Below are 25,475 nucleotides of genomic sequence, written 5' to 3' on the forward strand. Positions count from 1 at the left end.
AAAAAAAAAAAAAAGAGAACGTGAACCACGAGGATTGCCGTGCGTATGGCCGTTGGGCCGTTTGTACAGGTAGCATATGTGCATTTATTTGATTATTTCTTTAATGTAATCAAGAGCAAATTTTCTAAATATTGATTTTAATAAAGTTAAAAGAGAAACAAGAAGTAGACGGGATCACTGATTCACGTTTTTAATTTTAAAAATATATTTATTAAATGCAATAAAATTTTTATTTATATATTTTAAGATTTATTTAAATTTTTATAAATGTGAATATGTGATATTCTATCATGATCAATTATGTCATATTCTTGTTTAATTGGTTCTTTTACTCATAAAAAAGAAAAACTCATATTGATATGAATTTATCTTTGACTCTAATATAAGTTTTAAATGGATAAATAGTTAAATAAGTTTTGATACCACTTATTATAAATATATACTTTTAACTTAATATGTTTATTAAGTTTACATATGTTGTTATTAATAAGTTAAAAGTTCATCTCATCTTTTAATGATACGAATTCGTAACACAAGTGTAAATTATAAGTTTAAATTTTTGGACATGCTAAAAAATATTACATGCAGGTTATTGATATTAGATAGTTTTCTAATACTTTTTCGGTAAATTAATATATAAATTAGTAATTTAAGTTATTAAAAAATTGCATGCAAATTATTGAAATTTTAGATACTTATATTGGAATATTATAACTATTATTGAAATTTCAGATACTTATTTAATTTTTTAAATATATATATTTTTTCAATAATATACCTATGCTATTCTGTTATTTCTAATATTGTACATAGAAAATATAAAAAAAATAAAAATACTGACCGAGGACTTCTACAACTTTATAGCTCCATATTCTGTACATAAATCTCCAAGAGCTTAGCCTATATATTCCTCTAACGAGCTTGAACCATGGTGACTGTCACATCATTTACAGAGCTTGTGCCTTCGCTACTCCATGTCTCGTCCCCTTTGCGGCCTTTCTTCATGATGAATGCTGGTTGTTTCGGTGGAGCAAGAACCGTTTCATTACCCAACATAAACACAACAGTTGATATAGTGGGTCGATCTGTTGCATGTTCTTGCACGCACAGCAAACCAATTTGAATGCATTTCAAGAATTCACTAGCAGGATATGAATCACCTAATGTGGAATCGATGACCTCCATGGCTCTGTCCTGTTTCCATAATTCCCAAACCTGGAACAAATTTGTGTCGTCAAGAGTAAGTGGAAAAAAATTTAATTGCTGGAACTTGGAAGAGTTGATGGTTGAAATCTGTTCACTTACATGCCCGACTAGATTTGAAGACGGGCTATCGGGATAGTCACCGCTGTTCTTTCTGCCGGTTATGATCTCTAACAGCAGGACTCCAAAGCTGTATACATCAGACTTCATCGAAAAGTGTCCTTCCATTGCATATTCTGGGGACATGTAACCACTGAAATCACATAACAGAAAAAGGAAATTGTTAGAACTTGGTTCGGAATCTGTAGCAGAACTTGTCTGCAACATTGCAAATGCAACGCTTACTATGTTCCAACTACGCGATTCGTATTTCCTTCAATTTGGTCTCCTCCAAATATTCTGGCCATGCCAAAATCTGAAATTTTTGGGTTCATTGCAGCATCTAGTAAGACATTGCTGGCCTTCAGATCTCTATGAATGATTCTCAACCTTGAATCCTGATGGAGATACAATATTCCTCGAGCAACCCCGCAAATTATTTCGATTCGCTTTTTCCAGTCCAACGATGACCTTTTCGTTTCATCTGGATTTGAAGTCAAATTTTTGAAATCGAATCATGCAGAGCTAAAAATTGAATTAGGTGGCGTACGAGAAAGAAGACTTACCAAATATAATAGAATCCAAGCCTTTGTTTGGTAAGTATTCATAGATTAACATCTTCTCTTCACCCTCAATGCAACAACCCAGGATCCTTACAAGATTCCTGTGCTGAAGTTTCGCGATTAGCACAATTTCATTCTTAAACTCTTCAACTCCCTGTCCTGAGTGCTTTGATAGTCTTTTCACTGCTATTTCTTTTCCATTGAAGAGCACACCCTGCAAGCACAAAATTTCTTCTAAGAATGGACTAAATGGAGACATTGCACGTGGACACAGATATTAAGACAAATTACCTTGTAAACAGTGCCGAAACCACCTTGTCCAAGTTTATTATCGGAAGAGAAATTATTTGTGGCTGCAGCTATGGTGCTCAAATCGAAGAATGGTAAGTCTGCTCTTCGACTGCTCTCGTCAGTATCCTTTCCATCTGCAGAGTCTTCGAACAGTGATGAACTTCTAGCAAAGCTAAAGGTATTTTTGCTTTGTCTTCTTTTTCCTGGTGTCAAATACAGCACCATGATTAAGCCAATTGCTTTCTACATAACGTGTAGTCAATTTAGTTGCAAAATCTTATTTGGCAAGATTAAAATGTGAATAAAAAAGAGGTTTAACAAATAAAAACAATGGAAGCAATATGGTACCTCTTCTTTTCCTTCTCACCAACCAGGACAAAAAGGCCACGACAATGAGAGACACTACAGCAGCAGAAACTATGATGACTGCAAGTACTCCCTTCTTTTGAAGTGGACCTTTCTTTGTGTAGCGAGCTAACAAGAAGAAGGCAGATATGATGTGTAATTATATTGCAAATGCAAGAAACCAAACACGGAAGTAATTCTGACAGAAATGATAACAGAGAAGCCTGGCCTGGCTAAGTTCTAGACTGCGGCCACTTTGCAAAAGCAATTTCCTAGATAATTTTTACTGACAGTAAAAATATCTGTCTATAGACCAGAAAGTTCATACAGGCAGTCCTATTCAGAAGTGAATGTCTTAATTAATACAATCTTAGAGAAGTCAATTCCTGACAGATAAGGAAGTAACTTAGCTGCAACTTGCATGTAGATATTTGCTAGTAGATACTGTATTTGTTTCCAAAAGGAAGTTGAACATAAATGCATACCCAACTCATCTGCATCCACTCGTATGTAAAGATCTTGTCCCGCAGCTGTATATGTTCTTGCATCAACCAAATCCCCGTGCCATGTCAAGCAGCCAATCCCTCCCTTGCTCTCATGGTATGCACTAGCAAAAGCCACGCAAGAACAATCTCTCAAGCACTTCTCCTCGCAGCGTTTCAATCCCAAACTCATGTCTACACGTGCCGCCGAAGTGTCGGGCACCTTGACACGTGCCACCTTCACGAACCCTTCTCCATTTCGACACGTGGCCGAGACATTACCCTTCCTCACGCATCCTCCTGCCCCATTTCGTATATACCATTCTTGGGGTGACTTGGGCTTGAATCCGGGAAAACAATTGCACTCGAAACGCTCTGAGTTATCTGGGTTACAGTAACCGTTTGGCCCACAATGGCCGTACAAATCACACTGCTCCTTTGGGGCTGACCAAAATCCAATCCATTTATGCGCTTGATTACTCCATGTAAATCTTTCTTGAATTCCCGTTTCATTGGTTATCATTCTTGTGATGATAGAGGCGTTAGTCACCCCGTACGTGATTGATACTTCATCGTCAGTGTTAACGAAGGAAACATTAAATATGTAGTTTCTTGTCATTTCAGGTACACCACTCCATCTTTGCCCGGTCCATGTCCCGGTTCGCCACCAAAGAGCCGAACCCTTGTACAAAGACAATTGAGGAAACCCGCTGGGGTCGATTTTGTAGGAAAAGTCTCCAATTCCTGGATCATCCGGTGACTTCCAACACGTCAGGAATCGGTTCAGACCAGTTTTGAAACTCAATCCAAGTTTCATGAATGGAAGCATTGTATTTGTGGGATAATCAAAACTCTGCCACAGCACCGCCCTTCTGCTATCATTCTGAAGCAAGACAAGATTTCCTGAATCTAAAAGCTGCGCAATAGAATTCCCGGTGCCTGTGATGGAGACGTTTGTAGACCAGACAGGATGTGTTTGGTTTCTCCAGAACAGGGCAAGATTTCCTCGACTGTCGATTGAAAGGATCCCTGAGCTATCATTTATAGGCTTCTCTCTGTTTGCCACCCAAACAACGGTCTTCTCTGAAACCTGATTATACCAGATGCCAACATATCGATTACTGGAACTTCCAGGGCTGAAAAATCCGAGTGCAAAAATCTTGCCACCAGAAACTATGACCTCGCCATCTTTAATGAAGTGATCTATTGTTATGGTGTCAGTAGAAAAGGAGAGATGAGAAAGAAAGAAAAGAAGCAGTATTCTGACAAGCCATTCAACAGGATTCATGGCTGGTTCACTGTGACACTTTGACTAGGGAGTTTTTAAAGAAAGACTTAATGTGGCGAAGCAGTTGGGATCTCATTAATAAGTGGATCCCTCTCAGCACTTTACTTGTTAAGACTAATAAATGACAGGCAAATTTCAAGCATTGCTCGTAAAATGACACATTTTCCTCTTACTTTTCCAAATACCAAGATATAAAAAGATCAAATTTCTAGCTGGAATTTTTTTGTCTGTTTGCTAGTCATGCGAGGGACCTGATCAGGAAGCTGTGAAAATGGCAAGCTCCTCCTGAAAACCCAATCCTGCTGGAGGAATTAGTGCCACTCAAAAGGCTCATAATTCCTCTCCTGATTTGCACAGGAATATTGGCTCATCCTAGTGCATGCCCCTAGGCATGGGAAACCCAAGCACCTAAAGTCGAAATTCTTAATTTTCTAGGAAATTTTGGACCACCCAAAACCTGAAATAGTAAGCTATATGTAAAAGTAAAACCAGAAACCTTTTATATTGTAATACTAATTGCTTTTTGTCAGTCTTTCAATTTGCTCCACTCAAAGCAATTAATAATCAGCTCTGAGGAGTTTTATCCTAATTCTGATGGTTAAATTCTCTTAATTCAGTACTTGATGATTAGGATCTTGAAATTATAAATTTTATCTTCTCTTGTTCATAACCTAAAGGTCAAAAAAGAGAAAAGAATTATAGTTAATAATTAGGCACAAGATTATATTAAATAAAACCCTTTATCTTACGTGTGAGACTTGTTTCTTTTTGCCGTAAGGTTCAATTTCAACAAGACTGAGAAGCAATAGCAACGACTTTCTTGGACAAGTCAGTTTCATTAATATATTGTTATAAATACTAATTAGGTAGTCCCTCCATTTCAAAGGAAAGAAAACTCATCTCCGTACATGGAATCTCATTTCCTTCTGTTGAAGTGGCGCCACCTCAAAGAGAGAGAGAGGTGGGGAAGCCTTGTTGGGGGTCATGTTGTACCCAGGCCTTATGCCTTGTAAAGAATGGTCCAACGCGGGTGGCCGCGAGGGTGGTTGGCTGGTTGATGCGTGGGCCTAGAGTTAATTGAACTCTACCAGAACCGACGCTGTCCAAGATTCCAAGAAATGAATGTTTCTTCGGCTCAACTCAAACCAATGGAATTAGTTTTGGGTTAGGCCATGAATCCAGATTTTACACCCAGGGTTCTAATTAGGAACTCTGAGCCCGAAGTGTAAGCCTACAAGACTGCAAGTCAAGCCTTGGATACCTATGGGCCATAGTGTCTGAGGACAGGCCCATATATAGTCTCAAACATTCCTAGAAATCCATGCCAGGTTCAATGCATACATGATTTTGAAACTGACGCAACAAGTAGCATCGAAACTCATTGTCATGCATATAGAAAATTGTCATGCATATAGAAAAACAGTTTAAACAACAAAAGCAAGTTAGAGCAAATATATAATAACGGATTAGAATTGTAATTGTCATGGTCTAACCTATGGTGTGAATTCTGATTTTGTCTTATAAGTATTTTATGGGTTAAAAATAGTGTGAATTTTTATATATTAAATATCATTGTAATACATAGTTAATATAGAATACATAGTTGTCTTTTTTAAAACTATAATATCATCTCTTATTTTCTATTAGGAGTTTCTCTTCAATGTGTGATTTTGTTATTCTATTCGTTGAAAGCATTATCTCAACGATATGAGATTTAAGTTTACGTAAAAACTGTGACATTCTCTCCCACTTCAACAAGGGTTCATTGTCCTCACTCCACAGTGGCACATCGTTAGTACTCACAGTTTGCTCTAATATCAATTGTCACGGACTATGCCTTCTTCACTTAAATACACGATAGTCTGTGAAGCTCGATTATATTTAAACCATTTTACTATATATTTCCATCCAAACTAGCCAATAGCTCGATTATATCTAAACAACATGAATAATAATTATGAGTTAAGTTATGAAAAGTAAAATTAAAATGAAAAAAATATATTAAATGCCATATATGCAATCATTGGTCTTATATAAAAAATATATTTTATTAATATTGAAAATAGGTATAAAGGGACCAAGAGAAGAAATGTGCCATCGCCAGGCTATATGGGCAGCCTTAGATGGTTAGCCACAGACACATTTAAACCAATGAGATAATCTAACAACCAATCAACAGCTCATTTTATATAAAAGCTTTATGAGATTTTATAATTACAATACTTGAGATGGGGAGATTCTTTTTCTAAATGATTTTCTCCAAAAACTTAACAAGTATATTTAGAGATGTTACTAAATACTATTATAATGTTTGAAAGGAGACATTTCTCTTAAAAGTATAAAAAATTTAATTTTTTAAGTAATTTTATCCTATTATAGTCCTATACAAGGTTGACTCGTGACACTAACCATTGCCCGTTGTTTCATAATTGGAAAAGTTCTCGGGACCCTTTTTAAGCTCCGGTTCAATATTCCCATGTGCTTGCTTGTTAGTTCTCCAGTAACATCTTTATCCTTTCTGGTAAGGTTTACCTGTCCAGCACACAGACATTTTATAATCACTTACAACATACAGCTATGCATACAAACAAATTCCCAAGAACCTTGATTCTAACGGAGCACTACCTATCACAGCAATAAACACAGAAAAAACATATCATTACTGATACCGGACGTAATAATCTTGGGGAGATTAGAACCCCATTAAAATGAACAATAGCCAAATTTCCACTAATTATTATTGTATTCCCATAATATTTGACCAAACATTTTACTCTAATACTTGGATACCACCAATTGATCCACATATGTATGAGAAATTTAATTTACTTTTGAAAGAATATACAGATAATAATTCTAATGATGACTTTGTTGGTGTGTGGTAATATTTTTCTCCACTACTGCACATTCGATTGCGAGACATTCAATAACCATCAACATCCAAATAAGAAAACCCATTGTCCACTCTCTCGAGTCAATCTATGTTTGATTATCTTTTGACATATTCTAATGCCTACTGGTATTCCACCCCACCATGATTTCCATCAGGCCATAGGCCATAGGCCATAGGCCATAGTTTATCATGTTTGTTTTGTTTTCTTGGAGTGTGTGGTAAAAAAAAACTAAAAAACTATATAATACGCAATTGACTGCCTAGTCCATATATGTTTGAGAAATTCAATGCCTTTTTTCGAGAGAAAATGTAAATAGTAATTTTGAAGATGACTTTGTTGATGTGGTGGCCATACTTTTCATCCCAGCTGCACATTTGCTTACGGGACATTAAAAAAAATCAAATTCCATGTAGGAAAATTCACAGTCTTCCCTGCCAAGCCCATCTACGTCTAGCTGTCTTTTGACATATTCCAATGCCAACCGGTGTTCCACTTTACCTTTTGTTTATTTCATTCGCCACTGTGGTTGACGTGTGATTGACGTGCTGATGACCTGCGATTCACGTGCAGTGCAAAAAAAATTACACAGTACGCAGTTGAGTGCGATTGATGTGTAATCAAAGGAATTAATATAAATAATTTTGAATAATAAATAGAACCATTGAGAATATGCAATTACAGTTTTTGAAAATAAAACTACAACATTTTTAGACTTCAATTATGATGCTCAAAAGTTTAAACAATTTCAAGTAATTTTGAGAAAATACGCTGATGAAATTGAGGCAACTTGGCGTCTATCTTGCACAGGTAGAAAAGGTCCACTGACTCAAAAACTGACAGGAAAGGCAGAATTTAGAAGAAATACTAACGGAGCTGGAGGTTAGGTCTGTCATATTAAGATTTGGAATCTTTTTGTACTGATCTTAAATCAATCCATTTCGGTTATGTCCAATAGTGATGGATAGCTTTGAGTTTTCAATTAGACATCTATTTTTCCTCAACTTCTTGCATGAGAATATTGATAAGGTTTAACGCAAAAATTAAATGTTAGTGGATGCTAACGACCCTCTAATAGGGTGACAGTCATCTCATTCGAAATTAGTTTTCCAAGGGATGATGACTCTGTCTCTGAAAGGCTCCTCTCTGCATAAAACCCAGGTCTTCCAGGTTGAGGTAATGACATGCTCTCGCTATCTAGCATCAATAGCACAGTTTGCATTACTGGCCTATCTTCTGGCCTCTGCTGGACACAAAGGAGCCCCACCTGTATGCATCTTCTTGCTTCATGTTCAGGATACTCTTGTTCCATCAATTCGTCCATAAATTCCAAGGCCTTCTCCTCATTCCACAATTTCCATGCCTAAATGATAGAGTACTTGTTGGGTTAAAGCATTTCTGCAGAAATTGAACATATGAGAATTGATTTCATTGAACACTTACATGCCCAAGGAGGTTGAGTTTGTGGTCAGGATGGAAGAAACCCCGGTTCTTCTTTCCGCTCACTATCTCCAACAGTATAACACCCAAGCTGAAGACATCGGATTTCAAAGAGAAGTTTCCATCAATTGCATACTCTGGAGGCATATACCCACTGCATCCATCACCAAAGACAATGGTATAGCTTTTAGCTGTAGAATTCAAAATTCTAAACGCTTGCTGCAGGTAGACCATCATACTTACTAGGTTCCAACCACCCTCTTTGTATTTGCTTCAGTTTGATCTGCACCAAACATTCTTGCCATTCCGAAGTCTGAAATTTTGGGATTCATCTCGTTGTCTAAGAGAACATTGCTGGCCTTGAGGTCCCTGTGGATGATTCTCAGTCTTGAATCTCTATGAAGGTAAAGAAGCCCACGAGCTATTCCAACAATGATGTCATGTCTTCTTCTCCAGTCAAGTGAAGGTCTCCTTGTTTCATCTGCAGCCATTGTACGTCAAGTATAGTTTGATTATCTTGATCTAGAAATCAAAAGGGCTCCACACCGCTGGCTAACTTGAATGCGAAGGTTACTGTATACGTAAAGGTATAAAAGATACAGCAATGGAGAAATGAATAGAAAGTTGAGATATACCAAAGATTAAGGAGTCTAAACTTCTATTTGGCATGTACTCATAGATTAACGTTCTCTCTTCCCTTTCAATGCAACAACCTAGAAGCTTGACCAGATTTCTATGTTGAAGTTTGGAGATCAAAATGACCTCATTTTTGAACTCCTGAAGGCCCTGCCCTGAATTCTCTGCAAGTCTCTTCACAGCTACTTCTTGCCCGGACTGTAGCTCACCCTATAAATTATTTCAAAGATTATTTAGTAACAGTTATGATCAAAAACAGAGAAGAAGAAAGAAGCTATAGATTAGAAAATGAAAGAAACATGAGATTAAGAAGTTCTACAGCGAAGAAATATGCAGTCTCGATGCTTGTTGGAAAAATCATACAGCTTGTTGTATACTTTTGATTGAAATGCTCTTCAGGTGTATTATTATATTAACAGAAGTTTTAACATACGTGTAAGAAGTAAAAGCAGGTGGCCAAGAAATAGTCTAAGACAGATTTCTACCTTGTATACTGGTCCAAATCCACCTTCTCCAATCTTATTTGCAGCAGAAAAGTTGTCAGTAGCAGCTTGAACAGTGGCAAATTCGAATAAGGGGAGTTCAAGGTCCTCCTGACTTTCAACTTTGCTAATGGTCACTTGATTTTCTGGCTGGTTAGCTGTTAAGAGGAACAAGGGCAAGCCAATACAAATGAATTAAGAAAAATAGTAAAACTGTGATAATACCAAGGATCATGCAAGACTTTACCTCTAATTATCTTTCGCTTCCAGATCACAAACCAGCCAATCAAAGCCAAGATGATCATTGCTGAAGCCACTGATATACATGTTGCAATTATTACATTCTTCCTCTTGTTCCTTGTATCAGCATGTAACGCTAAGAATAGAAAAGAAAAAGCGGAAGTTCAGAGAATATTTCTTTTCAAAGACCAAGGGTGGAGATTATTCAAATAATAACTGAAGTAAATAAGTAAAAGAACATCAATGAGGCAAGACATCCCCTGCTTCAGGCAAAGCTAAAGCAGGACAATGATTGCGTGCCTTTATTTGTTGAAAAGGAAGAATTTTGGGATTTAGCTAAAGAATTCTCACCAAGTGCAGAAGCTGACATTCTTATATAAAGATCTTGTCCATAATCAGGGACTTCTCTAATATCAATTAGTTCTCCATACCAGGTTACACAGCCGTTCCCTGTGCCTCTAATGTCAAACTTAGCATAAGCAGCACAAGAACAATTCTTCAGGCACTCTGCCTCGCAATCTTCAATCTTCATACTTACATTCACCCGAAACTGAGATGCATCTGGCAGTTTCAACCCTGTAAATTTCACAAACCCCTCTCCTTCATGGCATATACGTGGATCCTCTCGTACACATCCACCTGCCCAATCGAGAACTTCCCAATCTTTGGATAATTTGGGCTTAAAACCCTTCAAGCAGTCACAATTGGGAGACTTGTTAATGTTGCAGATACCATAGCTACCACACAAGCCATAATTATCACATCTATCTTCTTGAACTGTGAATAGGAGATACCAATTAGAGTGGCGATCGTTCCAGGAAAGGTGCTGAACTGAGCCAGATTGACTTAACATAAACCTTGATGGGATATTGGCTGTTATATTATATGAATAGTACACTTCATCAGCATTGGAGACAAATACCGGAGTAAAAACTGGGTTTACCTTCAAAACTGGAACACCACTGAATTGTGTTCCATACCATGGTCCACTTCTGAACAGCTCAACCGATCCCCTTCGAAGAACAAGTTGAGGAAGTCCACGAGGATCCACACTATAAGTATATTCTCCAAGAGAAGGATCATCCGACCTTTTCCATGATGTCAGGTATCGGTTCAGACCAGTTTTCTTGTTCCATCCTAGTTTCATGCCTGGTAACAATGTATCGGATGGATAGTCAAAGCTTTGCCATATGTAGCTCTCATCATTGTCATCCCCCGCATCTTTCACAACAAAATTTCCAGTATCCAACAGCTGCGCAACTGGCATTTTAGCCGTCCGGGATGAATTCGAGGACCAGATAACACTCCCTGATTCATTGACAACGGCCAGTCTTCCATCGTCACCGAGTTTTAACAACCCGGAAGAATTTATAAGTGGGAATTCTCTGTTTCCGACCCAAACATACGTCCGAATCGGAAGATTCTTGTACCATATCCCTAAATATCGACCACTAGGATTCCCAATCTTAAAGAAGCCTAGTTCAAACTTCTGGCCTGGAGAAACGATCGTCTGGCTGTCATTGATGGAGTGAGCTGGAGTTATGGTATCACCTGCAATCAAATGTTCTAACAACGAAGATACTACAGATAGAAACAAGAGGCTGCCCTTCAATTTTCCCATAAGTTTGTTGATCTTCCATCTCACTACTTCAAGTTCAATTCGAAGTATTTAGCCGTTTTCACCCCCCCGTGTGAACCGTCAAGTTGGAGAGTCCTAGGCATGCAATTGACTACTTGAATGCAGAAAACTTGTTTTAGTGCGGAGTAGTTGGATAAGGCGGGCCCAGTCCCTGGGCCTTCTTCCCTCCTCTAAAGCAGCCTACCACAATTTAATAAACAGTTGGTTTCTTGGTTTAAATAGAAAGGAATCAACAAACAGTTGTAGACTTTGCACCCTCTCTCGATTGCTAAGTCTGGTACTTGTAAAGAGAGAATTTAAGCTTGGATATTATTCCTTGTATATAAGCTTTCTGCTTTTATTCCAAGATGGTGATGCTATTATTAATGATGCATCCAATGGCTGTGTGATCAAATTAAGAAAAATCAAACGAGGTTTCATTAAATAATTGTCAATGTGGAGGATATATCTAACGAAAATGAATAGACTAGGTAGACTAATTAAATGTCTAAATCACATGATCAAAGCTTGGAGACAAACTTGGTATGATGGTCATTTCTCATTTGGTTATTGGTGTAGCTTTTGAAAGATGATCCTTTAGGTATTGTTAGGCCTAAAGCCTCTTTCATCCTAACCCACATTTCTCTTAAATATAAAGAAATAGAATAACTTTGAATTGAGAGTATTTTGATAATTTTATTGAGTAAAATTAACAATTTAATCCTTATAAGAATATAAATTATTTGTAAAATGTTAAATAGGAAAAAAAATAAAAGGTAAGATGGTACGTTGAAAAAAATTCAAACAACGATAAGAATTGTTTTAAATAACATCATACTCAATAGGTATTTTTACATTTATTAGATGTAATTTACACAAAGTTGATCTGTGATGCATATAAGGCAATGATTAAGAATGTGAGAGTACCCCATGAGAGGTTGTGTAACAATTCTCATAAACTTTTTAATATTCTGATAAAGTTAAAGGTCTCATGCTTTCAAGACAAAAAACATTTGAAATTCACCATTTGTTGGATCATGGGATCCAGAGCTGTTGGATCCATGATTGCAATGAAAAGAAAACCGACGTTACCTTTGTGCCTGTCAGGAGAGATCCTCCCATCAAGCTTTGAACTAAAATTCGACTAATGATTGGAAATTGGGTTATTGGATTTTGTCACATTGTTTTGGTAGTGTGTCTGCATCCCACTTTCTGAGAAGACTAAATTTTTTAACATCTTAAAGGAAGTGTGGGGGTTCCTTCCGCTCTGGACTTTAGTTTCACAAATGCCAGAAGCCATGAAGGGGGTAGGTTTTGATCTATTTTTGCAAAAGTAACTGTGGCTTTAATGTCAGTTTCATCTGCACCTTCCCAATCTCTTAAATTCAAATAATTATAGAATAAGCAATAGTGGAAACCGAGAGGTCGGTCCTAGATGTTTTCCATGAATTTCTTCATGTTTCGTTTCACTTCGCTATCTTAGTGCTTGCATTCTGCTTTTGAAACAGAAAACTTGAAGACTTTCAGATGACCCTTTAGAGAAAAGAAAAGAATTAAAGTGTTGGAGTGGTTGGACATCAGGGCCCGGCCCTTCCATTTGCTCCACAGCTAAGGCTAAATATATATATAAAAATTTGCTGTTACATGGAAGATTCATCTAGACTTTCAAACTAGACCCACCAATTCTAGCATTTACACCGTTTCTTCAAGGGGGCCACAAGAAGAAAAATGCTTAGCCTAGAAACAAGAGGACATCCATGACCATGATCATTGAAAGGATCAAAGAAATATCATGAAAATGTATCCAAGGTTTGTTTACTCAATGTTTGAAAGTGCCAAAGTGGTGTTATCTATGGCTTTTTCAAGTGGGGAAAAGCTACGACTACGAGCACTTGCATTCGATCAAGTGCAGCAATCCTTGTCATCCTAAGATATACTATCTATATTGCTTCATAATTAAGTATTAAAGAAGCATTGTCTATGATCAAGGCAAGAAGAGAAGATATGGCTGATATTAGAATGACAGAAAGGTAGTACCTCACCATAGCAAGGAGAATAAACTAGAAGTGAATTTCAGATATGTAGTATCATTGAAAGGTTAAGGCTAGACCATCAAGTACATCACTAATAAGAAATGAGTAATATACCTCGATTGAAAATGAACACTTCTATTACTATTGCGTCACTTTTAACAGATCTCTAAAGTAAGCTCCCAGCTCCCCCCTCCAATGGTGGATACAATTAGGTATGAACACATTCTAGGAAGAATCAATTTGACCAACTTGCTGTTTTCTTACCTCTGCCAAGCAGAAGCAAAATGAATATATATGATATTCCTGGTTAAAGATAGTTTTTAGTTGACTTAGTTTGAACGCATGTGTATGTAGGATATACTGCATGTTTTAACCTCCTTTTGTGATGCAGACCTCGGTCAGATTTTAAAGCCACTAAGATATACTAAATTTCAGAGCTCTTAGATTCAGGATTATAGCAGAACAACAGAAAAAATTTATAGGAAATAGAAATTAATTTGTCAATTGTTAAAAAAAAAAAATTAACATGTTAAGATGTACTACCAATGTGATTGTAAAGAGGGGAATTGACAGGATAGCAGATCCACTCTGTAGCTAGGAAAGATGTCCACTATCTAGCTTCTACCAATGTGATAGTTACAGCAGAACGAGTACAGTATTCTTCCTTAGTGTAACAGCTGGGACATCTCTCAATGAAGAACCCCGGCTGCTTTGGCTCAGCTAGTGTTAGACCATCATTACTCAACATGAAAACAACAGCTGACATTGTTGGTCGGTCCTCCGGGGCTTTCTGTACACACAGCAGTCCAACTTGCATAAACTTCAGTAGTTCAGATTTAAAACCGGAACTTCCCAAATTGACATCCATAAGTTCCAGGGGCCTGCCCTCTTTCCACAGTATCCATGCCTGGTGGATATTGATCAAAGTCACAGTCGATATAGAATAAAACACAATGCAAAGACAATGGATTATGTTAACATTAAAATACTAAGGGATAAAAACATAAAAGTAGGTGTACTGTATGTTCTTACATGTCCTAAAAGGTTATGGTGGTGATCTGGATGCTGAAAAGCTCTATTTTTCATGCCACTTAATATCTCTAACACTATCACTCCAAAGCTGAATATATCGGATTTCACAGAGAAGAGGCCATCAATCACATACTCAGGAGACATATAACCACTGCACAGCATGATAAGCGATTGATATAAAAAATGCAATGAAAGGCAACAGCAGGACACATCTTGATACTTTGAAGCAACTTACTATGTTCCAGCAATTCTTTTGGTTTTAACTCTGGACTGATCTGCTTCAAAAATTCTAGCCATGCCAAAGTCTGAGATTTTCGGGTTCATTTCAGTGTCCAATAAAATATTGCTGGTTTTCAAATCCCGATGAATGATGGTCAGTCTTGAATCTTGATGAAGGTAAAGCAGTCCTCTTGCAATCCCCACAATAATGTCCAGCCGTCTCTTCCAACCCAGCATCTTGCTTCTTCTTGAATCTGAGCAATAATTGTGTTCAAGTCAAGCTTTCCTCTAGTAAATACATGTACAAAACAAATTTTAGACTAAAACAGAAAGTTTGGTCTGATAAATATATAGAGAGTTGGGAAGGTAAGTGACCAAAAATAAATTGATCCAGGCTCTTATTTTCCATATGTTCATAAATCAGCATCCTTTCTGCGCCTTGAGTGCAAACTCCCAAAAGTTTGACAAGGTTACGATGCTGAAGCTTTGCTACCAACATAACTTCATTTTTAAACTCTGAGATGCCTTGTTTAGAAGTTTCTGAGAGCCTTTTCACAGCTATCTCTTGCCCCTCTGCTAGTATACCCTGCAATATATTATTAGGATATCATAGTATTGCCTCAATCTGTGTAGTATACAAAGACAGATGAATTAAGAGGTCACCTTATATACCGGGCCAAAGCCACCTTCCCCAAGCTTGTTTTCACAGCAGAAACTGTCTGTAGCAGTAAGCACTGTAGCCAAACTAAACAGAGGCAATTCCAGGTTTTTGTTCAAGTTGTCTCTGGTACCTGCCACTCAGGGGGAAAAGAAAGGAAAAGAAAAAGAAAACCCAATAAAAGAGTAGCATCAGTTCCTCTCGAGCTATTGCTTCTATAATTGCTTTATTATGACAGGGTCAACTCTGTGAAACAATGCTGAGCAAAAAAAAACTCTGCGAAACAATACTAATAGTTACAAGTTGTTGCAACAGTAGTTCAAGATATTGAAGTTATCTCCTTTTCCTTTTTGCAACAATAGTTTAAGATACCGAAGTTATTTACTTTTCCTTTTTGCAACAATGGTGCCCAGTTTTTGCACTGAACAGAGAGAGCTGTCTCTAATTAGTGTCCTTTTCCAGTCTACTCATAAGTTTTGTCTCTTAATTCTACAGAATATGTGGACTAGCTTTAATATATTGCCCCTGATGGCATGAATTGAGAGTTTTACTTGGTTGAAAGAGGCTGCAGAGTCTTACCTTTGTTGTCCTTTTGTTTCCTCTCCTTGATTATGAAGCAAATAATGAAACTCACCAAGACAAGGATCCCGGAAACGACTAATATGATCACAATCATCATGGTTTGCCTTTTCTTTTTCCTATTATCGGCAATTGACTCTTGAACAAGCACCAAAAAGAAAAAATTTAAAATATAAGGAACCATATATAAAGGTCTAATTCATGAAAGGATATGTAGAGATGGTGCTTAAATAGATGAGCATAATGTACACGACGGCTTGGGATTAATGAAAAACTTCTATAACTTCAGGTCTCTTGATTTTTCAGTTATGTGTATTCAGCTTTCTGCATGTGAATTCTTGGGACATTATGAAGCATGCTGTATAAATATAGATAAGTATTTACTGGCTAACGAGGAGGCAGGTATTCTGCATCTCTATCATCTTGATCCTAAAACTCATTAGAAGGTTCTTTTCGTTCTGTTACTTTCATAAGGACACTGAAGGGCTTGACTGCTAAAAAGAAGTTTTCAAGAGATAATCTGATGCATCGCCCATCACAACATACCTATATCTGAAGCAGCCAGCCTTATATGGAGATCTTGCTCTTCCTTTTCATCATCACTAGCTTCACTAATAAACAGCCTCATATCATACAGGTCTCCAAACCAGACCAAGCAGCCCTGCCCTCCTTCAATGACATTTAAGTTCGCATAAGCTGTACATTTACAGTTTTTCAAGCATTCTTCCTTACATTCCTCAAGATTCATGTTCTCATTTGTCCAAAACTGCAGTGCATCAGGCAATTTCACCCTCCTAAGTGTCACGAAGCCATCTGGTTTCCTGCAGTCTAATTGTGTCTGCCTGATGCAGCCACCAGCCCAATTGAAAGCATCCCATTCTACCTGTGACCTAGGGATGAAGCCTGTTAAACATTCGCATAGAACAGGCAAATTGTAACTATTACAAATACTATTAGGCCCGCAGATTCCATAGTTATCACAGCGGTCTTTCCTTGCTTCGTATATGGTGATCCACTGAAGAGTTTCTTTATCCCATGCATACCGTTCAACAAAACCATTGTGGCCCATAACTAATATTGTAGTTGTGTCATCTGCACTGCCATCCATGTATGTTATTTCATTGCTATTGAAGGTGAAAGTTGGAACAAAGGCTTTAGTAGATTTCCATAAATTGGAATTAAAACCAAAACCATTCCATATTCCACTTCTGTACTTCCTGATCAATCCCTGACGAAGAACAAATTGGGGCAGAACACCAATGTCAATGCTGAAGGTGAAATTTCCAGGAGAAGGATCATCAGCACTTTTCCAAGATGTCAACTGTCGATGCAGACCAGTCTTTACATCCCAACCCAACTTCATCCCTCGCAACAGTGTATTACATGGATAATCAAAACTCTGCCACACATAACCATAAGAATTAGTATCTGTTCCATCAAAGAGAACTAAATTTCCAGAATGTAGAAGCTTTGCAGTTGGCTCTTTCATTGATCTTGCTGAATTTGATTTTGACGACCAGATGGTGTTTCCTGCTCCATCAAGAAGAATGAGATTACCATCAGCACTGACTGTTAACTGTCCATATGAATCATTTATTGGCCTTCCTCTATTTCCCACCCAAACAATCGTTTGTGGAGAAATATTCCTGTACCAAATTCCCAGATATCGATGCTTTGACTGGCTTGGACTGAAGAATCCCAGTATGAAGCTCCCTCCAGAAGAAACAAGCTCTTGGCCATCTAAAATGGATTGTTTTGAGGTTATGGTGTCAACTGCAGAACAAATTCTGCAACAACAAGATAAAGATACACAATAAACTAAAAACTTAAAAAGAAGTTCCATTTTTCCTGTTCTCATTTCTACTATAACAGACTAAACATTGAGAGCAATGATTCATCTGTCGAAAGCCGGAAAAAAGAAAATGAAAAAAACCCTGTAATCACCATCAGAATCAAAGTACCTACTTTGAAATACCACTTGATTAATAACTAATTAACACGGAACCTATTCCCATGTTTTTCAAACATAAATTGGACTATCATCTGAAGAACCGTGATTGAGATGTTTGATGTCAACTCTAAAATAAATTTAATAAAACTTATTTTGAAGATTTATGCTCAAATATTATTCTATAGCTTGGTCTTTGGAATGACTTCCATGACATTCAACCTGCTACTGACAGTAACATCATTAAACAATATTGCAGAAAGCTCAAAAACCGTGTGGTTTATGTCATGGTTTCACCTGCATTGACCAGTCACTAGAAATGAGAGGAAAAAAACTTTTAGAATTGGAGAAAAACAAAGATTAATTGTTTGTTCATCGAAACTTTCTCCCGTCAAACATTGAAAAAGGAAGGAGAAATCAAAATCTGATTCCCCATGATAAACGGTCCACACCTTCAGAATAGAGAAAGAATGTAGTCAATAAATATTAAATGGGAAGCTTCGTAAGAAGATGCTATGATACATGACATCTTGAATAAGGGATTTTTTTTCTTCTTGACCTCAATATGGTTTTATCCAATATAATAACAAACTCCGGGCTTTAGCCATCACTATATGCATAGAAGTCAATGTTTCACTTCTGCAGGAGGTATCTTATTTGAAGGTTGCCTCAAAGGCTTATGTATCTAGATGGTCAAATTGGTCTGATCAAGATATATCCCTTTCCTTGCTTCTAAACACGCCCCCCTTAATGTCAACACATTTCACAAGCATGCAAAGGCTGTAAATACTGCCATTAAAGAACACAGAAGAAAACAGATAAAAGAAGATGACAGAAAGCTAAGAAGAGTTGAATTGATAACCTATTCATTAAATGCAGTATGATTCAAAGGCTTGAACTTGAATTTGACATTTAAAGAACAAAGCTTTCATCACCTAACCACAAAAGTGTGTAAACCACAAAAGTGTGTACAAAGCAACTATCACATCGGAACATGCATAGATTGCTTGTTTCATCAAGGACTGCTCAGTATGCAGTCTGTTCTTAAACAAAAACTAACATCTTAGTCTAACACACCTGACACAAGCTTCCAAAAGTATTCCAAGCAAATTTTAAGTACAACACTTAACTTGAAGTAAGTCAATGAGAGATTAAGAACGCAATTGCAATTGTTGTCTGCATTTGGTTTGGCATAGACACATTTATTCAAGATAAAGACTTTGCTTGATGATTTTATATTTTTCTCCACTTACCTATGGACATTAATGCTGTCGATGTTCTTCGAATTTCTGGGTATGAAACTTTTTTCATTCGAGACTTTATAGTTACAGTTGCTGGTAACAGGTTGAAAGTTTAAAGACATGAATGTATCTCACTAAAATATCTTTTGTAAAAAGACGAAAACATATTTTCTTCATTATTTACAAATTTAAGAATTTGGAGGAAAAGAGTGGTGACTATTCAGCCATGTCTTCAATCGAAATTTCAAACATACAGAAGTAGAATTACTTTCTATCTACCCTGCAGCATTGAAATAGTTATTTCATTCGAGTTGCGTGGCATCTTTCCGGTTGATGAAGTATCGGTCACTGTTAAAAATCTTTCTGTATAAAATCCAGGTTGTTTAGGTTGAGGAAGAGAAGGATTCTCCCTGTCCAACATCAGGAGAACTGATGACATTGTAGGCCTGTCTTCAGGTCGTTGCTGTACACACAGGAGACCCACTTGGATACACCTTAACACTTCTAGGGTGGAAACTGGCTTCTCCATGAAAGGGTCAATCAGTTCCATGGGCGTGCCTCCATTCCACAATTTCCATGCCTACCAGTACAAAAACACTTTCACGTGGGAATTTAATGCAGAATGTTTAAAATTGAAACTACCTTAGGTACTTCTAAGAGTTTCAAGTCTAGGAAACCTTTTGATAGCAGCATGGGTGTAAATGTGCTGCAGACAATGACATGGAGCATTAAGGGTTGCCTTCTGTAATTATTAATTCTTGTCTTGTCGTTGGGAACAAATGCAGAAGTGCTTTCTGCTTTCTACATAATGTAAGTACTCAAACGTGTTGTTGACTTTTTGGTGTATACGAGTCTTTAATACAGTCAGCTCATCTATGGCTTAAGAGAGTCGGTTCTACTTCGATATATTTTCATTTTTTTTATATCACAGCCCCGTAGGCCAAGAAAAACCGGAGAGCTCCAAAGCAAGAGAACCTTGAAACTCAGACATGGCATCCACTAGTTTTCCTGCCATCATGCCACCGATATTTTCCGGTGAAAACTATGCCATTTGGGCAGTAAAAATGAAAACTTACCTAAGGGCCTTTGACCTTTGGGAAGTAGTGGAGATGGGAGGAGAGCCACCCGTCATGAAGGCAAACCCCACCATTGCCCAAATGAAGCAGCACAGTGAGAAGGTTGCCAAGCATTACAAGGCTCTCTCATGCCTGCATTCTGCTGTCACTGATCAGATCTTTACGAAGATCAAGGCTTGCGAGACTGCTAAGGAAGCGTGGGAGAAGCTCAGAGAGGAATTCCAAGGGAGCAAAAGAACAAGGCAAATACAAGTTTTGAATCTCCTAAGAGAGTTCGAACTACTGAAGATGAAGGAGTCTGAAAATATAAAGGATTATACGGAGAAGGCTATGGGCATTGTCAACAAGTTGAGGCTGTTAAATGAGGATTTACCTGAAAGAAGGGTAGTTTACAAGATGTTTGTCAGTTTACCCTAAAAATTTGAGCCCAAGCTCTGCTCAATTGAGCAATCAAAGGATTTGTCAAAACTCTCTCTAACGGAGCTGGTAAATGGTCTTCAAGCCGTCGAGCAAAGGTGGGCTCTAAGACAAGAAGAAAATACCCAAGGTGCCTTCCGAGCAACAAGCTGGGAATAAAAAGTGGAAATAAAAAGATGGAAATAAGTCACAATAAGATGGAAATAAAAAGCAGTGACACCAGAAAATTAGGCAAGAAGGGTCGGTTTCCACCTTGCCCTCACTGCAAGAAACAAAACCGCAGTGAAAACCACTGCTGGTATAGGCCAAACTGAAGTGAAGAAGCTGTCACCAGCTTGGTTACGTGGAGAAATTGCGCAAAAACAAAGGTTCACTAAATGACCCCAACACTGAAACTATTTAGGTACTTCCTAAAGTTTCAAGTCTAGGAAACTTTTTGATAGCAGCATGGATTTAAAGGTCTGCTTTAGGCGTTGCAGACAATGTTTTGGAGCATTAAGGCTTCCCTTTTGTAACTATTTTTACTTGGCTTATTTCTAGGAGCTATGCAGAAGTGCTTTCTGCTTTCTGTCTAATGTCAGTACCTAAACAAGTGTTGTTGACTTTTTTGTGTTTTGACTTTTTTTGTGTTTATAAGTCTTTAATGCAGCAATGAAAAAGGCCAGCTCAGTTTATGGCTTAACAGAGTCGGTTCTACTTTGATATATTTTCATCTTTTTCTTCATCTTTCTACAATTGTTTAAGAAACTAAAGCAGGCTACCAAGAAAAGAAAAGGTTCATATCTAAACTCACATGTCCTAGAAGGTTGAGGTCATGGTCAGGATGATAAAATCCTCTGTTCCTCTTTCCACTGACAATCTCTAAAACCAGCACACCGAAGCTGAATACATCAGACTTCACTGAAAAATGACCCTCCATTGCATATTCAGGAGACATGTATCCACTGCATACAATCAACAAAGAAAATTATTGTAGGCCATTGTAACAATATATACAGTCTTTAGGGAGAGAGAGAGAGAGGGAGAGGCTGTTTAACGTACTAAGTTCCAATGATCCTAGATGTGTTTGCTTCTGATTGATCACCTCCAAACGTTCTTGCCAAGCCGAAGTCTGATATTCTAGGGTTCATCTCACCATCTAGGAGAATGTTGCTGGCTTTAAGGTCCCTATGAATGATTCTAAGCCTTGAATCTCGATGAAGATAGAGAAGCCCTCTAGCAATCCCATTTATTATGTCATATCTATTCTGCCAATTTAGTGAAGTACCCCTTGTTTTATCTGTCCAAGTTCGTCTAAGTTAGGAACTCAAATATACAAGAAAAAACCAATGTAAAAAGGAAATAGCAAGATGAGCTAACCAAAAATATAGCGATCCAAACTTCTGTTGGGCATGTATTCATAAATTAGCATTCTCTCTTCCCCATAAATGCAGCATCCCAAGAGTCTAACAAGATTCCGGTGCTGCAGTTTTGCAATGAATATAACCTCATTCTTGAACTCAGTCAGCCCTTGCCCTGAATCTTTCGAAAGCCTCTTCACAGCAATTTCTTGCCCTGTTTTGAGCTTACCCTATAAACATAAAATTGAATACATCTGATTTTTAACTTTTTGCAATGAAAACCAATTTATCTTTTAGACATGTGCAGGAATATTACCCTGTAAACAGGACCAAAGCCACCTTCACCAATCTTATTTGTGAAAGCAAAGTCATTGGTGGCAGATGCAACTGTTAGCCAGTCAAATAATGGTAAGTCCAGATCTTCTTCCTCAGGATTAGGATGAAATTCATGCGGATTGTTCATTTCCTGGGCTGTCAAATTTAGAAACTCAGTTTATATGCACATGCGTGTCATTCAGTGAACTTGTCCCCCCCCTTTTTTTAAGTCAAATTGAAGTTAATGCCATTTCAGATAAACTGAGGCTAATTCCAAGCTTGGTGTGCCTCAAGAAACAAAATCTTCCCATGATTTCTCTGCATGCTGGTTCTATTCCATGTTTAAATACTCCTAACATGAAGTGCATCTACGTGAGTTAGGTGAATTTCCAATGTCAATGTGTCATTTTTTTGACCATTGAAACTATGTAGCAATTAAATTTACCTGGACTCTTCTTCAAGCCTCGCTTTCGAGTAAGATAGCACCAGGTTAATGTCATCAGCAACAGAACTCCTGAAACTACCGATATGGAGATGATCACAGCCCTTCGTTTGCCATTCTTATTGGATTCTTTACACATCCACCGCACACAAAGAAAAGGCAAACGATAAGCAAAGTAAGGGTCAATCAGTATAAATTCGAGTCATTTTCGACCAAGACATGTTGCCGTTAGAATTGAACCTTTTGGGTACATGCTAAGGTCAGTAAAGAAAGCCCGAATCGAAATGAACCCTTTTTTCTTTGTCCATTTTTTATTTAGTTCTTGATTTCCTTTTCCAAGTTTCCTACTAAGCCAATTCAACACCAATGCGTGGTTGATTTGGCTTTGGACTCACAATTAAGTATATAATAAGTACTGATTAATAAATATGCTTAAAAGTTATCGTATCATGCTAGAATATGTACAGCCTGATGTAATGCAAATGGACTTTGGTGTTAATTAGTAATAATGCAAGCCAGCATGTCTCAATCAAAACAGATAGAAAAATATGAATCAAACAATCTTAATTTTTTTTAAAGTGATTTTATTCAATTTCAATACTGAAATGTTATTTTAAGTCTCTTGTCTGACCATAGATTTTCATGGCATCAGACTCCCATGCTATTTCAACCCTAAATCTATTCCAACATTTGTTAAACATATGTAATCTAACATTGTTAAAAAAAAAAAGGTAAATTGAAATTACCAATCTAGAGATGAACTTTGTAAATGTGAACAAATCATGCATATTGCAAAAAAAAAAAAAAGGTACAGAAGAAGAAATTTAATGTAATTTTGATAAGGTTTACTATATTTTATCTAGAAAAAATGTTTTTAATTAGGTAAAAAAGGATTTATGATGTCACAGCCAAGAGAAACCACTAAAAACTTGGGTCAGATTCATAGAATAACACCTACCAAACTCTGAAGCATCCATCCTGACATACAGATCCTGCCCATATTCCTCTCGGCTATACTGTCTAATATCTATCAAACTCCCAAACCACATCACACATCCACTAACCTCAACCTTAGCATAAGCTACGCAGGAACAGTTCCTCAAGCAAGCCTGCTCACACTCCAATCTAGTCATCGTAGAGTTACTGTCCAAAATCTCTGAATGGTCTGGCAACTTCAGACCCGTAAACTTAAAGAACTTTGTGGCCGAGCTACAATTCCAGGAAGTCCTTGCAACACACCCTTCAGACCAATCTAAAGCATTCCAGTCTTGTGGCACTCTTGGGGTAAACCCAAACGGACAATAGCAAACAGAATCCCTGTTTATGTCGCAAAATCCATTAGGACCGCAAAGAGCGTACTCGTCGCATCGGACAGTCTGCATAATCATTATTACTGCCCACTCATCACGCCTGTCGTTCCATGTTAGATGTTCAACCACACCTGACTGGTTCAACACAAATCTTGAAATGGTATTCTTGTCAAGGTTTTCAAATGAATAGTAAATCAACTCGGCATTGCTAACAAAAAGAGGATTGAAAACTGCGTTTTCTTCAAATCTACGGCTGCCACCAAATCGGAGACCATCCCAAGGGCCACTTCGATACAATATTTCTGTTCCTTTGCGAACAAATAACTCTGGAAGACCCTGATGGTCAACTTTGTATGTATAATCCCCTGTAGATGGATCCTGAAGACTTCTCCAAGAACTAAGGTACCAGCCGTCGCCAGTTTGTAGATTCCATCCGAGTTTCATGCCTTGTATCAATGTGTCACAGGGATGATCAAAGCTTTGCCATATATAGTTTTCACCGGAAACATCTTTGACAACAAGGTTCCCTGTGTCTAGGAGCTGCAAAACTGGATTATTTGAGCTTGTCGATGAATTTGAAAACCAGACAGGGTTGCTTGATTGGTTTCTCAGGATGATAACGTTACCGGTGGCAGTGATCATAAGGACACCAGAAGAATCTGTAAGCGGGTTGTTTTTGTTGGCCAACCAAAAAACTGTTTGTTGTGGAACGTTTTTAAACCATATTCCAATGTATCGATAGTTTGAATTCCAGGGACTGAAGAAGCCTAATTCAAAGTGTCCACCTGCAGAAACAAGAGTTTCACCAGTGTCTGTTAGATTCTGGTTTGGAGCTATGGTGTCAATGGCTAAGGAGGGTTTCAAGAGGAAGGAGAGCAAGATGAAACAGATGAAAATGGAGAGACGAGCCTCCATAGATGATGCCAGTTACATTGCTTGAACATAACGCTTATTTGAATAGTAATGAAGGATTCAGAGAGGGAATAATTGACTAGTACATAAATTAAGGTTGTTCCTGAAGACAAGGAGTATTCATATTGTCTACGTTCCTGCAGGTCATTCACACAGAAGACGAAGTCAATGGGTTCCTTCTAGGAAGAGAATGGGCTCGACCTACTCCATTAAGAATTAGAATATCTTATTCTTTTGTACTCCACTTATGCACAAGCCTCTTTCATGCCAACAAGTCTTTAGCAAAGCGATAAAGACTTTGGTTGGCATGAAGTCTTAGTGCTAATAAAATCACTTTTCAAAAAAAAAAAAAAGAATTAGAATATCTCTATTGCA

General features: G+C 37.6%; 4 protein-coding genes and 1 pseudogene across 8 annotated transcripts in view; all 5 read right to left on the minus strand.

Annotated features, from left to right (window-relative positions):
* Positions 1-714: 714 nt before the first annotated feature.
* LOC149526668 (G-type lectin S-receptor-like serine/threonine-protein kinase At1g11410) lies at positions 715-4,365 on the minus strand. The gene is made up of 7 exons (XM_089784821.1): positions 2,987-4,365; positions 2,505-2,630; positions 2,157-2,359; positions 1,869-2,079; positions 1,549-1,786; positions 1,306-1,456; positions 715-1,215 (listed from the first exon to the last, which is right to left on the minus strand). Exons 1-7 carry the CDS (start codon positions 4,269-4,271, stop codon positions 913-915), a joined length of 2,517 nt encoding a protein of 838 aa, XP_089640947.1. The 5' UTR covers positions 4,272-4,365; the 3' UTR covers positions 715-912.
* Positions 4,366-7,877: 3,512 nt separating this feature from the next.
* Positions 7,878-11,651, minus strand: LOC110424307 (G-type lectin S-receptor-like serine/threonine-protein kinase At4g27290). The gene is made up of 7 exons (XM_089784822.1): positions 10,312-11,651; positions 9,968-10,096; positions 9,724-9,878; positions 9,238-9,448; positions 8,846-9,083; positions 8,606-8,756; positions 7,878-8,525 (listed from the first exon to the last, which is right to left on the minus strand). Exons 1-7 carry the CDS (start codon positions 11,579-11,581, stop codon positions 8,223-8,225), a joined length of 2,457 nt encoding a protein of 818 aa, XP_089640948.1. The 5' UTR covers positions 11,582-11,651; the 3' UTR covers positions 7,878-8,222.
* A 2,421-nt stretch (positions 11,652-14,072) lies between these two features.
* On the minus strand, positions 14,073-20,579 carry LOC110424084 (G-type lectin S-receptor-like serine/threonine-protein kinase At4g27290). 2 transcript variants are annotated; one of them, XM_021438577.2, is made up of 8 exons: positions 20,365-20,579; positions 16,646-17,886; positions 16,100-16,237; positions 15,526-15,653; positions 15,238-15,448; positions 14,879-15,116; positions 14,644-14,794; positions 14,073-14,518 (listed from the first exon to the last, which is right to left on the minus strand). In XM_021438577.2, exons 1-8 carry the CDS (start codon positions 20,436-20,438, stop codon positions 14,222-14,224), a joined length of 2,478 nt encoding a protein of 825 aa, XP_021294252.1. In that variant the 5' UTR covers positions 20,439-20,579; the 3' UTR covers positions 14,073-14,221. The 2 variants fall into 2 exon arrangements, with proteins under 2 accessions (XP_021294252.1, XP_021294253.1); XM_021438578.2 differs by lacking the exon at positions 14,644-14,794 and having other exon boundaries at positions 14,389-14,518.
* LOC110424087 (G-type lectin S-receptor-like serine/threonine-protein kinase At4g27290) lies at positions 17,762-25,247 on the minus strand. 3 transcript variants are annotated; one of them, XM_021438585.2, is made up of 7 exons: positions 23,837-25,247; positions 22,882-23,007; positions 22,438-22,592; positions 22,141-22,351; positions 21,823-22,060; positions 21,575-21,725; positions 17,762-17,886 (listed from the first exon to the last, which is right to left on the minus strand). In XM_021438585.2, exons 1-7 carry the CDS (start codon positions 25,101-25,103, stop codon positions 17,869-17,871), a joined length of 2,166 nt encoding a protein of 721 aa, XP_021294260.1. In that variant the 5' UTR covers positions 25,104-25,247; the 3' UTR covers positions 17,762-17,868. The 3 variants fall into 3 exon arrangements, with proteins under 3 accessions (XP_021294260.1, XP_021294257.1, XP_021294258.1); XM_021438582.2 differs by lacking the exon at positions 17,762-17,886 and adding an exon at positions 19,253-19,868; XM_021438583.2 differs by lacking the exon at positions 17,762-17,886 and adding an exon at positions 20,733-20,930.
* The window catches only part of LOC110424310 (G-type lectin S-receptor-like serine/threonine-protein kinase At4g27290), a 5,638-nt pseudogene continuing 4,997 nt past the window's right edge, over positions 24,835-25,475 (minus strand). Inside the window, exon 8 of the transcript XR_016351740.1 lies at positions 24,835-24,973. The product of XR_016351740.1 is annotated as a G-type lectin S-receptor-like serine/threonine-protein kinase At4g27290 (transcript). The remainder of the gene's footprint in view (positions 24,974-25,475) is intronic.

Source organism: Theobroma umbraticum, unplaced genomic scaffold (genome assembly GCF_002168275.2).
Source record: "Theobroma umbraticum cultivar Fairchild unplaced genomic scaffold, ASM216827v3 scaffold_204.0, whole genome shotgun sequence".
NCBI lineage: Eukaryota > Viridiplantae > Streptophyta > Magnoliopsida > Malvales > Malvaceae > Theobroma > Theobroma umbraticum.

What these genes read in the sequence shown, in the direction of transcription:
- LOC149526668 (XM_089784821.1), bottom strand. Translation starts at nt 4,271, where the DNA reads ATGAATCCTGTTGAATGGCTTGTCAGAATACTGCTTCTTTTCTTTCTT. An exon ending in AATCGCGTAGTTGGAACATA is followed by an intron (nt 1,457 to 1,548) that starts GTAAGCGTTGCA and finishes ATGTGATTTCAG; the next exon opens with TGGTTACATGTCCCCAGAAT. An exon ending in CTTCAAATCTAGTCGGGCAT is followed by an intron (nt 1,216 to 1,305) that starts GTAAGTGAACAG and finishes AATTTGTTCCAG; the next exon opens with GTTTGGGAATTATGGAAACA.
- LOC110424307 (XM_089784822.1), bottom strand. Translation starts at nt 11,581, where the DNA reads ATGGGAAAATTGAAGGGCAGCCTCTTGTTTCTATCTGTAGTATCTTCG. An exon ending in GATTTGGACCAGTATACAAG is followed by an intron (nt 9,449 to 9,723) that starts GTAGAAATCTGT and finishes AATAATTTATAG; the next exon opens with GGTGAGCTACAGTCCGGGCA. An exon ending in TTTAGACTCCTTAATCTTTG is followed by an intron (nt 9,084 to 9,237) that starts GTATATCTCAAC and finishes CAATGGCTGCAG; the next exon opens with ATGAAACAAGGAGACCTTCA.
- LOC110424084 (XM_021438577.2), bottom strand. Translation starts at nt 20,438, where the DNA reads ATGGTGGGGTTTGCCTTCATGACGGGTGGCTCTCCTCCCATCTCCACT. An exon ending in GCTTTGGCCCGGTATATAAG is followed by an intron (nt 15,449 to 15,525) that starts GTGACCTCTTAA and finishes AATATATTGCAG; the next exon opens with GGTATACTAGCAGAGGGGCA. An exon ending in CCTGGATCAATTTATTTTTG is followed by an intron (nt 15,117 to 15,237) that starts GTCACTTACCTT and finishes ATTATTGCTCAG; the next exon opens with ATTCAAGAAGAAGCAAGATG.
- LOC110424087 (XM_021438582.2), bottom strand. Translation starts at nt 25,103, where the DNA reads ATGGAGGCTCGTCTCTCCATTTTCATCTGTTTCATCTTGCTCTCCTTC. An exon ending in GCTTTGGTCCTGTTTACAGG is followed by an intron (nt 22,352 to 22,437) that starts GTAATATTCCTG and finishes TTATGTTTATAG; the next exon opens with GGTAAGCTCAAAACAGGGCA. An exon ending in TTTGGATCGCTATATTTTTG is followed by an intron (nt 22,061 to 22,140) that starts GTTAGCTCATCT and finishes GAACTTGGACAG; the next exon opens with ATAAAACAAGGGGTACTTCA.